Here is a 15644-nt window from a genome sequence, read left to right as displayed (position 1 = left end):
ACTTCATGAGCAACCTCATAAGTATAGATCTTCAAACACCAAAATCTGCTTATGCATACATGCAAAATATGCTCATACCTTTGTTTGCATCCTTTCACTAAACTATTGCCAACACTTCTTCGACCAATCAACCAAATATCAATGAATTCACCTAGGAAGAGCAACCCATTGTTCCTGATGAAAAAATTCAACCACAAGAACATGAACGAGTACATCAACAACCGACAAGAAATAAACAACCTCTCAGATGTGGAACTGGTGTACATAGATGACATTAATTGCACTTGTTAAATTATTATGTACTATGAATGTCAGCTTGCCATTGTTAATTGACTGAGCACTACATTTATTGACTGAGTCGTTGGTATAAGTCACGAGAGAATAGTTCATCACCTAATATAAATAACAGTAAGGGTTAGATGCAACTTAACACCTTTTGTTTGATATTCACCATATTGCTTAAAACATGAAGAGTATATTCGTTCTTATGTATTGCGATGGTGACATGATTTCATCATATGAAGATATGGCGTTTAAATGTCGCAGTGATCCTGAAGTCATTATAATAAGTGAGGATGTATCGCTTGATGCCTTAAGGAAAACAATTTTTTATGCCAACAAAAGGTTGGAAAATTTTACTTGATCTTTTTTTCCGTCAACCAATTTACGTAGGTGATGGTTATGTTGAATACAATCGTATGAAGCTCAAACACAATGATGATACAGGAAAAATGTTTTTCATCTATGATAACTGCTAAATAGGAATATATTTTAGGGTCAAATTATATAAGAATTTGTATTTTTTTCTCTCTTAATTCTTCCTTTTGAGCAAATAATTGTTAAAAGTGATGAATTTAAGTTTTTGTGCATAAAATATTAAAAGTGATGAATTTATGATGCTTAGTGAGTAAAATAAAACCCAAAAAAGCAGGAAAAAAACACACAGAAGTTCCAAGATAATACAATTTCTTATAGAAGACAAATGCTAGAAGAAGAAGAAACAAACATTAGGAGTCATTTCTTCCCTTCATTCCCTTTCTTATCTTCTCTCCCTTTACTAAATATTTTCCTTTTGTAATTGTAAAGTCTCAATGACAATGAGAGGCTAAACCTCATTTGTTGGAAACTTGGTAGCCAACTACTATTGATGTAATTTATATTCCTATCTATTTATGAATATTACATTTGCATTATCTTTTCTTGTACTTAATATTATTGCTTGTGGCTTGATCACCCATTTGAATGGTAAGTTTTAGGGATAACATTAGGAAACATTATTTTCTAATAGAACAGGAAAAAAATATCTAAATAAAGTCATTGCTAGAGATAAGATGATATTTGTTTAGCCTGTTATACATCTCTATTCTTAATGCAATTTACTATTTTAGCTCTGCAAAGAGATTTAAGATAGAAAATAGATAAATTATACTCTTTCAAGTAGGGGACCGAAGTTAAAGTATATTAGTAGATGCATGTGTAAATTGGAATAATTATAAAGAGAAGAAAATCATTAACATTACATCAAAGAGTAGCCCTGGTAGACTAAGTTTCCAACATTTCCATCTTCTGAATTTAACTTCTATAATAATTGATTTTTCTTTTCCTTTCTGTTTTTAATTAATTAATTTAAATTCTTGATTAAATTTTTCTTTTGTTTGATTTACTTTTCTACCAATTTAAATTATTGTTTTCTCATAATCTTTTCACATCAATTTTCTTTAACCTCTTTTATTAATAAAATATTTATGTACCTAAGTACAAATAAAGTCTCTGTGGATTCGACACTCGAACTTCCGTTTTAACTTTACTACTTGGGATAAATTGATGCACTTGCCAATCCATTAACAATCTATTCAAAATTTAGTACCAAAGGTTCTATTGAGTTAAAAATAACTTTTGGGCATTCTCCCGATAAATTTTTTGTCATGTTGCACAAATCAAGCAAATCAAGAACTGCCTATGAGATTATTACTTTGATGCTGATGAACTTGCATAGTCATTTCGCAAACTAATTGTCACTTTCTTTTAAGATTATCTACTTTAATCATGTTAGTCCCTGAGTTATTTATCTTAGTTTTCTTTGCTTTTTTTCATTTTCAATCATACAAATTATCTACATAAAATTGATTTCAAATTATGTCATTAAGTCACCTATTTTAAATTTTTTATTTAAGGAATAACAACAAAGATTCTATGTGCATGTTGTGTCAAAGCAAGAAATTAACAACAATAATAAAAAGATTTATAAAGAATTTTAACAAAATAAATTTAATATAAAATTAACAACAACATATGCAAATTAAAATTTTATTTTTTTATATAAATTAATGAAAAATTTAAAATAATTAAAAAAATATTTTCTAAAACTTAAAAACAAAACTCAGTTTCTTAACTGATTTTTTTTTAAAATTTAAAAAAGGCCACATTTAGAAATCTATTCCTTAGGAACTAATTTTCAAACGTATAAAAAATATGTAATTAAAAAATTGATTTCTTAACTGCAAAATAAAAAAAAAATGAGAAATTGATTTGAGAAAAACTGATTTCTCATCTTTAGTATTTTATATCATGCATATAAATAATTTTTTAGATTTATTATTTGGATAAATAATTAATTTTTTTGTGTTGTTTAAGTAAAAAACTCGCATTCTCCGATTCAAAATCATCATAATCAATAATTTAAATAATGCTTATGTAATTTGGTGTTTACCATACCAGGCACCCTTCGTGCTTGTGTTGATTTCTTTAATATATTTTTTCTCTTTGGCCTTTTAAAAATAATTTAAATATTAGAAAATCCAATTAACTTATTAATTTATATCGTTAATTTATAATACTGCGCACTCAAAACTTTACGCATTGTATCCAAAGCTCAATTTTTTACAAAATTATTTAATTAGAGGATAGTCACACGAAATGAATGTATTTGTTTTCCCACTCTTTTATTAAAAGAATGCGCCGACAAGCTAATAATTCAAGTTTAACCAACCAACCATTCTGTTAAACATGCCGAAACTATGTATTTAATTATAACTTCTTAACTACAAAGTATGAACACAAGATTTTTTTCTTCTTCTGAATATAAACATCAAATCTTAATCTCAAATATAAAAAAAATGAGACACAGCAATTAAGAAATTTAATTACATTAATTTTAATTAAAAACAATTAGATTTTTATTACATCTGAAACCAAATTTTTAATTTTTTATATTAGAGACAAGAGGACTTATTTTTCTATAAACAATCAGCATCATAACACCAGCGTGGCAAAATAGTAAAGCGAGGGTCTCCGGACGAAGCTGCATCCCAATTTCCTCAACCTTTTACATCAACATCCACAGTCTGAAAAACGTAAAATTACAAAAAAATCTATAATTGAAAAGGAGAGAGTAAGAAACCGCGTCAACAGTGGCGACTAATTCATAATCCAATCGCGCTTTTTGACAACAACTTCTGCATATAAAAAAAGCATTCAACGCCATATTATCTCATCCGTCAAACTCCCAAGAAACCCTTCAGAACCTTCCTCACTCTTTCTCTCTTCCTTTTTTTTCTTTTTTTTTTCTATAAACCTAACCTAACCAAAAAACCCTTTTCATTATTCTTCATTCATTTATTCTTATTCATCTTTTCATTCACTCACTCTCACTCATGGCTGAAGATGGGAACAACAACGATGTACCCTTACACAAATTCAAAGACAGCAATCCAAACCCTGAAGAGTTCGATGCAAAGGGTTACAGCCTCAGCGGAAAAATCATGCTTTCAGCAATAATCCTTCTTTTCTTCGTCGTCGTTTTGATGTTGTGCCTTCATATCTACGCGCGCTGGTACCTCCGGCGTGCTCGCCGCCGCCAGCTCCGGCGCCAACGCGAGCTCCGCCGCACCCAGCTTGTCTTTTACAACGACGACGCCACCCCCGCAGCCGTGTCACGTGGCCTCGACGCCGCCATCCTTGCCACACTCCCCGTCTTCACCTTCGACCCGGAAAAAACCGGGCCGGAGTGCGCTGTTTGCTTGTCGGAGTTCGAACCCGGTGAAACGGGTCGGGTCTTGCCCAAATGTAATCACAGTTTCCACATAGAATGTATTGACATGTGGTTCCATTCTCATGACACGTGTCCTCTTTGTCGCGCCCCGGTTGAACGCGCGCCGGAACCGGAAGTTGTTGTTATAACGGTACCCGATCCGGTTTCCGAAACCGGTTCAGGCGAAAATGAGAACCGAACCGGTTCTTCTTCTTCTTCCTCTTCGGTTGGATTGAGTAAGCCTAAGCCTTCGTTGGTTGGTGTGACAATTGAGGTGCCTCCGAGGGACGAGAATTTTCAAAACGAGTTGCAACCGAGTTGCGACTCGTCCTCCTCGTTTCGGTCGCCGATGAGTCGCATGCTGTCGTTTACGAGGATGCTCGGCAGGGAAAAGAAGGGGAACGTGTCGCCGTCGTCGTGCGGCGGCGGCGGCGATTGTAGCTCCGCCGCGGAGCGAGGTGAGCGAGAGGAGACTCAGTGAGTCGGTGACTCGGGTGCTGACGTGGCACTTGTTGGAAGCGGAAAAACTTGGGTTGTTGGCGCGTGGCGGTGTGTAATAGTGACGTTTCTGGATTTTAATGTAGGCGGTGAGCGGCGCGTGAGTTAGGTGGCGCGAGATACTGACGTAGAATGGTTTTGGGATGAACATAAATGATGTACTTATTCGTTGATATATATATTTTTTCTTTATTTGTTTCTTATCTTCGGGTTCCAAAAATAGTTAAATAGAATACGAAAATTGCTAATTGTAATGCTTGCTTACATAGAAATGAAACCAATTTTAAAGAATAGCTTATTTCTTATTTTGCTCTTTTCCGAATGAGTTATCTAATTGTTTTATTTTAATTAACACTATTTTGTCAAGTGGTTTAGTAATAATAAATAATATATTAAAAAGAGTCTATTAGAGAATATATATATAATATTAAAGATTTTTTTATTCATGTTTTTTCTCCATAGTCGTGGGAGGTGATATTCTTGATTATGGGTGAGATGCCACTATTGAAGTGGTTGTGGTCTTGGATAGTGGTTTTAACTTTGAATTGGTCTATGGGTGACATCGAGAACAGTTACGATTTCCATTACCACACATACTGAATGACAACTATGATATATGTTCATGTCGATCTTATTCATCGATGGATAGGATATCGTATTCCTATTCAATATTCAATATTAGCTGAAGACCAACTTTATGAACATTAGAGTTTCAAATAATATAGACTTGAAAGTTGCGGTTAAGATTTATCTGAAATGTGATTAGATATAGTGTAAATTATTTTTTCCGGTTATTTTTGTAAGACGCAAATTAAAAGTGATTGTTTAATCATTTTCATAAGATTCAATTCATAATATTCAATTCATAATGTTGGGCGTGTTAATTATTTTTGACAAATAATCCTCATTAATATCATTTCTCTTAATTTAATAACTAGTTGGTTGAAACATTAATTATAAGCTCTTTATTAATGATAGGGGTTGTTTTGAAAAAAAAAAAGTAGGATAGATTTTTTTTAAAGTAAATTAATTAATTTTTTTAATCATTATGAATTAGTTATTCAATTTTATAGAAATAAGTAATCTCTTCAATGATGGTTTCTCTCCTTTTCACCTATAACAAACTAAAGATTATCAGTCGAATGTAAATAACTCCTAAATTTGGTCTCCTTGTTGACTAACTCCAAGTTCATTTACATTTTGTTTATTGTGTGGAGAAAAATAGAGTGGATGCAAATAAAAAGAGAAATAAAATGAAAAATAGATTGTTTGGTTTAAGATAAATGAGTGAGGAATATAATAAAAAATAAAGTTGTTTGGTTTTAATGAGATGAGAGGAGAGAATTTAATAAACTTTTTGTATTAAATAAAGTTGTTTGGTTTAAGATAAATGATTCAGGAATATAATAAAGTCTTTAATAATTTTTTTTTGGTATTAAATCCCTAACGAAACTAAAATTTTGTTTTTAGTTGTTTACTTTGTTTTAGTCTTTCAAAAATATATATATATATATTATTTTAGTCCTTATAAAATTTTGTTCATTTTATATCAATTTCTTTGAAAAATATTTGATAAAGACTAATAGGAAATCATAGGGACATAGATGAAAAAAAATATAAAAAGGACTATAACAAAATAACAATGACCAAAATATTTTATTTTATTTTATTTGAGACCTCAATGCAAAAATAATTTTATTAAGGACCAAAAACAAAATTTCTTAATTTATTGAGGATCAAACAAAAAATTTATTAGTGTCATATAAAATCATAAAACCAAATAAATAAATTAAATGATTAAATTAAATCTAAAAAATAAATTAAATAACAAAAATAGTAATTAAACCTGAAAATTAAAAGAAAAAAATAATAAATTTAGTATCAATTTATTCTCTATTTTATTTTTTATGTTATATATTTATTCTTAAAAAATTATCTTATGAGACAATATCTATTTTTTAGTGGGGACAAAGTTTTTTTTTATTACACACATAAAATTTTTTTCTTGTGGGGCAATTCCCCCACATCCTCTCACGTGCATCCGACACGAGCATAGACGTGACCTTAGTGGAGCAGCAATGCGACCTTCAAGAGTAAGGTTAGAATTTGACAGATTTTTTCTTTAAAAACAAATTACATCTAAAATACAAAAATCATTTAGAATGTGTTTAAATGAAATGATTTAAAGAATTTTAAATTCTAAAAATTTAAATGTTTGAATTGAAATTTTTTCATTTTAAAAATTCTATATTTGAATAAAGGAATTAAATTTCTTCATTTTCAAAATTTTGTGTTTAATTAAAAAAAATTAAATTTCTTCGTTTTCAAATAAAAATTACTGATTACCACCATGAATTAGTAAATATTGTGTATGATAAAAAACTATAATGTTTGTACTTAAGAAATATTTTATTTGATAATGTTAATTGAATTTATTAAGCACAAAATATAACTTCAAGTGCACATTTGATTAGTAATATTTCTAAAGTACAAACATTATATTTTTTGGGTAACAACAAAACCCTCAAACTCAAATCAAATTCAAACTATCATGTGCTAGTAGTCTGTACACTACGATTCATCATTCATGCGTTTGTAGGCACAACGCAAACATCTCCTCTACACAAACAAAATTAACAAAAGAAAAATCCACGTCAGAGTCCTTGTTAATCTAGTTGGAAAGCTGTGTGGGGTTTATGTGGGTCCCCTTTGTCTTCAAAAGGTTTGCCACCTCCTTGTTCCGCTCCTTCGTCGCACTGGATTTTGCCTCCATGGTTAAATCTGTCACTTGCGAGTTCACTTGACTTCGATGAGATAGTGAGTTTTGTTGAATTTAGGTTTTGAAGATGAAGAGAATAATTTTTACTAAGTATACATTGGAGTAAAATCTAATGTGACACCGGATCAATTTAAGTAGAGGAAGAGTCATGTTAATCCTAGATTAGAGAAGAAAAAAAGTACAGATGAAAAATTAACGAACCAAAGAGAGCAACGGAACTACCAAAATGATAGTGAACGTGAGACTAGCGAGTGTGTGAGAGTCGAGCAAAAGAGTGTAAGAGAGTCTAGTAAGAGTGTAAAAGAAGGTCAGAGCAATGAGTAAACAAAAATAGCATGAATTTTTTAAATTCTCTCCTTTTAGTCAGAAATTAAAATTCCTTAATTTTACTAATTTTCAAATTCTCTCATTTTAGTTTAGAAATTAAAATTCCTTAATTTTAGTAAATTCAAATTTCTGTATAAAATTTCATGAATTTTAAAATCTTTCAAATAAAATATCCAAACATCAAATTTTATCTTAAAAAAATTTTAAATTCCTATTTAAATTGTTTCCCCTGTTTTAAATACTTCATCCAAAGCATTTGCAACCGTGTATCCTGTACGGTATCTAAGAGTAAGAAGCGGTGCTTAATCTTGAAAATTGATACAACATTCAAAGGGCATCGTAACCTTTATGAGAGAGAATCGCTTCTAACAATTTTAAAGACGTGAGGGTTTTTTGTGGGATCCAGTTAAAATTTCAATGAGGTGCTAGATTGGAGATATGATCTTATTACATTGGAAACGTAGAAAAGTGGGTTTTGTAATTGTGGATCCGGCTACAAGGTAGGTTCAACACTGAGATGAACATAATAATGTGATGGACATGAGATTTGAGGTAGGTAAAAGTTGTTGCAGATGTCCACAACCTCTTTATACTTTTCCTGTGAATCTCTGGTGCAATTGATTGTACTTGGCTTCAAATACTGCACATACCATCTACCAAGTTCCATTGCCTTCTTCCAAAGAAAATTTGTTGCATAGTTGCTGTAACACTTATTTCCCATATGCAACAAATGCGTAGGCAAACGCATGTTCATTTTCAATTCTCATCCGTACTTCATTCGATGAACCATAACTTTTCATATAATTCAGATTTAGTCATGAGCAAAAATGCAGAGTTAGCTAGCAATCACATGATTTTACTTTTAGTTTCAACCTGATGACATTTTATAGGGATTGACAAGTAAAGCTGACTGACATTAACATATTGGGCATGGACAAAGAGTTATTATTACATTGATAAAAATTCATGGTGTTACATGGGGATATCATTACATCAATATGTTAATGTCGTCAACAGCAATATTGATACAGGGTAAACTGATGGATGTTAGTATTTAGTGATAACTAGAACTGTAATGAATTCATAACTTAACTAAGCCTAAGACATTTAGCAAATGTCTCGAACCATTCAGGGGGCAGAGTGCTATAAGCAGCTATATAAGCAGCTATTGTCACTGTCACCCTGTTGAATGTAAATTAACTGGTTCAACATACTGAGATCTACGCCTTCTTTTGGCTTCGGGGGACTTCATGCCACTCACCTTTCCAAGCTTTACAGAAAACTTACAATTTGTTGGTGGTGACACCCCGGTTGATCCATGTCTAGAAGACGAGGGAGACTTTTTTCTTACAGTTTTGTTCTTGTCACCTTGTGTGGAGGGATTTTTTGTTGGAGACTTTGCTCTCTTTTTTGGCAAACGAAGCTGCACACCCTCCCGTTCCTTACTGTTTTGCTTAAGGAGCTTAACATGAAAGGGATTAACGGATGAGTAGCAGACAGACCCATCAACTCCATTTCTCTCTAGAGCTACATCTCCATTGTTTACCTGGAAAATTGCAGACCTCACATTATAGATTGAAATAATGATCCAGGGATAATCCAATTAATTGGGCCCTTTAGTGTCAAACATCTTAACATGAAGTAAGAGTTCAAGAAGTGCATTGGATATTGCTAACAAAGGAATTACCAGTTGAAGAAGGGAAGAAAAACTTCGAGCCACATCATACTTGTTTTGACCCTTCACTAAATCAGAAAAGGATAGGACACCACTACTGCTTGCTTCAAGGGAAAGCAGGGAGAACTTGTCAAGAATCCTCTCACCATAGTCTTGGATATCAAATGGTGGATGCAAGTCCTGTCATGCCAAAAAAGTCCATTCAATACAAATAACTAAAAAAGAGACAAAAGACACCCAAAAGATGAACTCACCTGTTCTTCCAGGTTGTCCTCAATTTTTTGTTTCCACGCTGAAACCCTTGTAGCCATTTCAGTTTGCTTCTCAGTTTCAGCAATGCTTGCTAAGAGAGCATTCTAGATGCGGAAAAAATGGCAACCATTTTAGTAAACAATATACTAGTGCAAGGAAAACAGATACTGCAGAATTTATCATTTAGCTCTACAACTCTGGAACTGTACTGTTCCTTCAAACTATTGTGTAGAAACAATGGCTGATATATATACTATTGTGCTTTACATAACTTAAAGTTCTCTCGAGGTTTAGTAAAATAAATTATGAATTGGGATAGGGAGATTGACAGAAGCCTTTTTAACAGATATTCAGAAATGATAAATAACTACTTTTATACCCAAAATGTCAAGACAATAGCACTCCTACCAGGTGAGAGCGGCAAAGATCTTCCAAACTAGTCTGAGAAAGATCCACAGCTTCATCAGGGTTGACATGAGCATCATCAAATTCATGCTGTTAATTCATGTAGATATAATATAAGTTTCAAATGTCATTTAGAATATATAAATAGTCATATTACAGGTCTCCTCTCCTAACCTCATTACTGAAAGATGGTAGATCTTCTTCCATGTAAGCATTGTCCGGCATATCAAAATCAGGATTTCCACCATCATATTCATTGTCATCATTCTCAGCTTCAGAGTTAAAAAATGTTCCACCAGTTTCATTCCCCTCATTAACAAGAGATTGCCTCAGCTGCAATTTATGTACCACATTTTGTATATAATCAAAATTCATATATTGGTAAGCAGATTAACAGAGAAACCATGAAAAAGTACCTTCTCATATAATGGAGCTTGAGAATCCCTTTGTCGTTCATGGACAAGATGCCGCATCTCCCACATTTCCATGAGCTCTGGACTGATAGGACCACGCAATTTTGCAAGCGGAAACAAGGTGTTCATAGAAACTGGTAGTCTGACATTGATGCTATTCTTTTTTAAAGTGTTCACTGCAGGTACAACAAAAAGATAAAAGCAGATAAATTACACAATTAAGGTAAGGCAAATTTGATGAAGAATTTTGGGAGGTTGGGGGGACCTTTTCTGAATGGCTTCACCCTTAAGTTGCCTGGTTCATGAGGATTTAAAGGTTTCCATGGATCATCATTATCTTCGTCTGAATTGTCTGAATCCCTAGATGCATCACATCCATGATCCATATCAAATCCATAATTGAAGTCATCAAGACCAGCAGAAGCAGGAGAACTGGACCGGACATTTTCATCATTAAAGCCACAATTAAGTTTAGGGGAGCAGTTATTAGCACCCTGACTCTTAGCAGCTGATAATCTACGAGCACTTCCACCAGTATGTCCTGGAGAAAGAAAGCTTTTACGAGCTGAGGTTCCTCTATTAGCATCATTTTGAGTTGTGGCAGCTTTGCTGCTCTTCAAAAACTCATGAACTGCAATAGCATCAGATGTGTCCAATAAAATAAAGTCCTGGTACAGGTCTGTGGTGGACAACTGCAATAAATCATCATATCATTAGTGAATAAAACTATACAAACATCACTATGCAAACAGCTGCAAGCAATTAAGGTGTTAAGGTACCAGAAAAGACTCCAATTCCCCTCCATCACCACCAGCATCCAAGCAGTCACCTTCAAGAACAACTAGATTTGCAGGAGGTTTAATAAAGTGATCTAAATTCACTTTGCCTGTTGTAGCATCCAAGGAATTCTTTTCTTCAACTGCAACAAAACAAAAATACGATATAGCCATTTGCAGATATATATACTGAAATGAAGCAACAATTATTGTTTTGAAACACTTGATGAAAGACTGATAGGAGACACAAAATACAATGAGAAGAGGGAGAAACCTAGAATGAGGCATTCTCAATAAATCTTTGGTTTTGACATAGAAGTCCCAAGCAGTGAGAACTTATTTCAGCAATACCATGACCCAAATTTAATTGAATATTGTTCAGATCCAGAACCAAATTTAAGTAAAGATTTATAAATATATATGCTCAACCTTGGTATGGAACAAACCTATTGTTGTAAACTAAATATTGCTACATAAAACTAATCATTATCATTATATAATAAATCCCCTAATGTCATAATTCTTGTTTTATCATTCAGTCAACTCATCTCCATCAAATAGGGTACCTGGGATGTCATCCAAGCCCCAGAATTGATCATTTTCTTCATCGGTAACTGCACGGGGACCACTTTCTTCAGGTTGGACTGATGCCCCATCTATATGATCCTGATTTCTGCCCAAAAAACATAAGTTAGATCAAGCAGTACTATCCAAGTTGCAAAAACTGAAATAAAAAAGTGAGTCAAAACAAATTATTACAACCTATTTAATTTGTCATTTAAAGTTTGTTGGTTTTGTCAAGTACCAACACTCAAAAAAGGTTTAGTTATTAGGTGAAGAGACACATGATTGGTTTCATATCTCTAACATGCCTACAACTTAGGTCATGAAGTGAGGGCAATGCACAAACACCAACTATTTGCTGAAATTTAATTTTTTGTTTACAAGAATGGAAGCAAATAGGATCAAACTATTGACCACTTAGTCATAAAGGACCTGATACCCTTCCGATGGAGACTCGCCAAGCATGACAAGAGGATGCAAGACACAACCACAACAATTATAGTGGCCACAATAATACATGGAATCACTATTGCAGATCCAAGAAATTCCGCTATGCAATAGTGCTACAGCGCCGCTATAGTGACCATTTAGCAACACTAGTTTATACAAGATTCTATTTTTGTGTATCCTATAATTGTAACCAGTACCATATCAGTATATCTTCATATTTTATATCGAGTTATTAATGTAGTCATAACCTAGATTTTTTGAAGGAAAAAAAACCACACTATTCATTAATTGTGCCAAGTAATGTATCACTATCTGTGCAACATTTCATAAAACATAAAAAAAACTGTAGCCACGATTTCAAATTTGACTGCAGATATCAAATATGATGCAACTATGGCCCTTAATGAGTGATAATTATTCACCAATTAACCCGAAAACTGCAACCAGATTGAAAAGGAAAGCTGGAACCGGTATTTGCCTCTGACATGTAATAATAATAATAAAAAAGGTAAATCCTAATGCTGAAGCAGATAATTCTATTATTTTTCCCGCTTGTAATACCTATGTTCAGGGCATGCCCTAGCACAACCATGAAGTTGCATGGTTGTGCCTTGGTGACCAGTTGTTAATGGGATATAATAATAATAATAGGCTTAATTACCAATTTGGTCCCTTAGTTTATTAAGAACATTCAATTAAGTCCCTTAGTTTTTTTTTTTAATTTTGCCCAATTGGGTCCTTTATGTCCAATTAAGAAGGATGTCGTTAGTTTTTGACAACTTGAACAGTGAAATCTTCTTCCTACTCTTTCGCAGCGCCTTCCCGATCAACTCTTGCTAGATCCATTTTGGAAGGATGTCATTAGTTTTTTCCGTTCGTCACACCTTCACCGAATCACAAGCACCCCAAAGACGTCGTGTGGTTGGATCTAGTTTGGCCTCCTTCCATTCCCAATTTCCCAAGCAGGTTTGATCTTGTGATGACTGTAGCACGTGCATTGCCCAGGGCATAAGGACATCGGCGGAGGAGGGTTGAGATGTTGTGTGCGATTGTGCGGTGTTCATCCTGCTCATAGGAATAGTCAAAGGTTTTTCATGTCATCTCAGATTCCTCACACGCACACCCTCTTTGATCTCAACACCTCTTGGCTTATATTCTCACCAGCCCACATCACTATTCTCACCATTCTTTTTAGATCATGCACCTCTTTGGGAAGAGAACAAGGACAATCTAGTTTTTCCGTGGGGTTGGTTTCCAAATGGCCTCTTTCACGGTCTCATGCCCTAAGTGCACTTCTTCTTCTTTTCCCCCTTTGGGGTTGAAATCTCAGGAGGCTTCCAAATCACCAGTTTAATGAAATTGAAGGACCAAATTGGACAAAAAGGACCAAATTGGGTAAAATTAAAAACAAAGGGGCCGAATTGTATAGTAGAAAAACTAAGGGATCTAATTGAGCATTTTTAATAAACTAAGGGATCAAATTGGATATTAGGCAGTAATAATAATAATAATGGTGGTGATAAAAGGTAAAATTCTAATGCCGAAGCAGATAATTCTACTATTTTCCCCACTCTATGTTGAGGGCATGCCCTAGTGCAACCGTCAAGTTGCGTGGTTTCGCCTTGGTGACTGGTGGTTAATGGGATATAATCTAGAAACATAATTTTTGCATATGCAAGGGGAAGGCTGTGTATAATCCCGCCAATACTTTCACAAAGCAAGGAATCTCTGACACTGGGATACATTAGTCAGCAACTGCAATTTTGGTCACAATGTCAAGGCTTTTGGGGTGTCCACAATTGCAATCGTGACCATATTTGTTCACAATTTTCCATTATATCAAGGAATGTAACGACAAATCCAAAGCTGCAGTTTAAAACCTTGCTTATGTTTATTAAAGAGAGATGGCATAGAGAGAATTGCAGATTACATAATAAATTGCAAAATGGGTTTCGGCCCCTTTGTTCCACGCCACCTCCCTCTAAACAAATGAGTGAGACAGAAACAAAATTGCATATTACATAACAAGATGCAAATAAAGGCTGAAACTTTAACCCAAAAATCAAACCTTTTCTGAGAAAGAAACTCCAAAGCACGCAAGACCAAGGTGTAGAGATATTCCACCTTCCGACTATACACCTGCATGGAACCCTGAAGCAGCAGAGCAGCTACAATAACCCAGAAACAGCTCATTCAGTCAAAACACAAATCTTAAACCTTAAACGGGAACCTTCAAAAGAAAAAACTCAGTACGATGTAACAAACCTTCGGCAAAATTCACGGGACTATGTCCTTCTTCTTCGCCAGTGATCTCGCCGGAACAGATTTTCAGCAAATACTCCTCAAGTTTCTTGGCGAGGTTAACTTCCCAATTCGATTCTAGGTCACGCTCCGCGTGAACCGCGTGGAAGCCACCGCTTCCACTACCCCCCGGTTCCGAGGTACCCTTAGTCATCTTCAGTGAACGAAATCGCTACGCAAATCATGTAAATGTCGCAAATTTCGACGCCAAGAACCAAAAGGGGAAAAATCCTAGGGTTTCAGTTTTCCGGCGAGGAGTTAGAAAACTCCGAAAACGAAAATTAGGGTTTTGAAATTCCCCGGGAAACGCAAAATAGGGTGCTGATAAGTTCGTAGCTTGTGTTGTATACAGAGAGAACGAGTAGAGAACTATGGCAGCAAAGAGAGGACAGAGAAAGAGCGTTTTTTTTCTTCAAAACTTTCGATTTGTTTTTCCCGCTTGCTTCTCTCGATCACAAATCAAAAGTAAATTGGGCCAGGGGCGTTCTCAATCTGAACCAATGAAAGGGCAAACGATAATTACACCTCCCCTATATAATAAACATACCTCTGCTTTTCTTTTCTTTTTCAATATTTTTTCTAATTGATTATTTGGGCCCTATGAATGTCCAAATAATCATGAATGCCTATTTATCGTCCAAGCCTTATGAATGCCCAAATAATCACGAATTCCTAAAGAAAATAAAATGTTGAATTTATCACATAAGATTATATATATGCATCATCATATTAATTGTTGAAAAAATTTATCGTGGTTTGAATATTTTAATTATCATTTTGTCATCACTTCAATTTATAAGGACCAAAATGGGGAATTTTATATCTTTTCCCTCTAAGATTAAATATTAGATGCTAATAGTATGAGTATGACCCTTGTATAAGTAGGTTAGCATGATGTTCATTACTTATTTTTTTCTCATTTATTAAGTTGTTAGTCTTTCACATCTCCTCAAGGGTATAGGACTTTACGACTAGTCCAACATATTTTAAGGTCTATAAAGTGAACTTTAAGGTGATCAAGGGCTTTCTAATACTAATAACTTTTTTTAACAAAAAAAATATAATATCAGTATTTTATTAAAATAATTATATATATATATATATATATATATATATATATATATAGAGAGAGAGAGAGAGAGAGAGAGAGAGAGAGAGAGAGAGAGAGAGAGAG

General features: G+C 33.8%; 2 protein-coding genes across 2 annotated transcripts; one reads left to right on the top strand and one right to left on the bottom strand.

Moving 5' to 3' along the window:
- Positions 1-3489: 3489 nt before the first annotated feature.
- On the top strand, positions 3490-4826 carry LOC114368044 (RING-H2 finger protein ATL2-like). The gene has a single exon (XM_028325382.1). The coding sequence runs from the start codon at positions 3654-3656 to the stop codon at positions 4509-4511; it is 858 nt and encodes a 285-aa protein (XP_028181183.1). The 5' UTR covers positions 3490-3653; the 3' UTR covers positions 4512-4826.
- A 3643-nt stretch (positions 4827-8469) lies between these two features.
- Positions 8470-14930, bottom strand: LOC114425347 (condensin-2 complex subunit H2-like). The gene is made up of 11 exons (XM_028392241.1): positions 14435-14930; positions 14238-14337; positions 11722-11828; positions 11159-11298; positions 10645-11071; positions 10383-10555; positions 10141-10299; positions 9970-10056; positions 9564-9665; positions 9322-9489; positions 8470-9180 (listed from the first exon to the last, which is right to left on the bottom strand). Exons 1-11 carry the CDS (start codon positions 14622-14624, stop codon positions 8812-8814), a joined length of 2022 nt encoding a protein of 673 aa, XP_028248042.1. The 5' UTR covers positions 14625-14930; the 3' UTR covers positions 8470-8811.
- Between the last annotated feature and the right edge of the window lie 714 nt (positions 14931-15644).

This window comes from Glycine soja, chromosome 9 (assembly GCF_004193775.1).
Source record: "Glycine soja cultivar W05 chromosome 9, ASM419377v2, whole genome shotgun sequence".
Classification (NCBI taxonomy): domain Eukaryota; kingdom Viridiplantae; phylum Streptophyta; class Magnoliopsida; order Fabales; family Fabaceae; genus Glycine; species Glycine soja.
The sequence above is the reverse complement of the archived record's forward strand: the minus strand, read 5'-3'. Positions and strand labels throughout refer to the sequence as shown.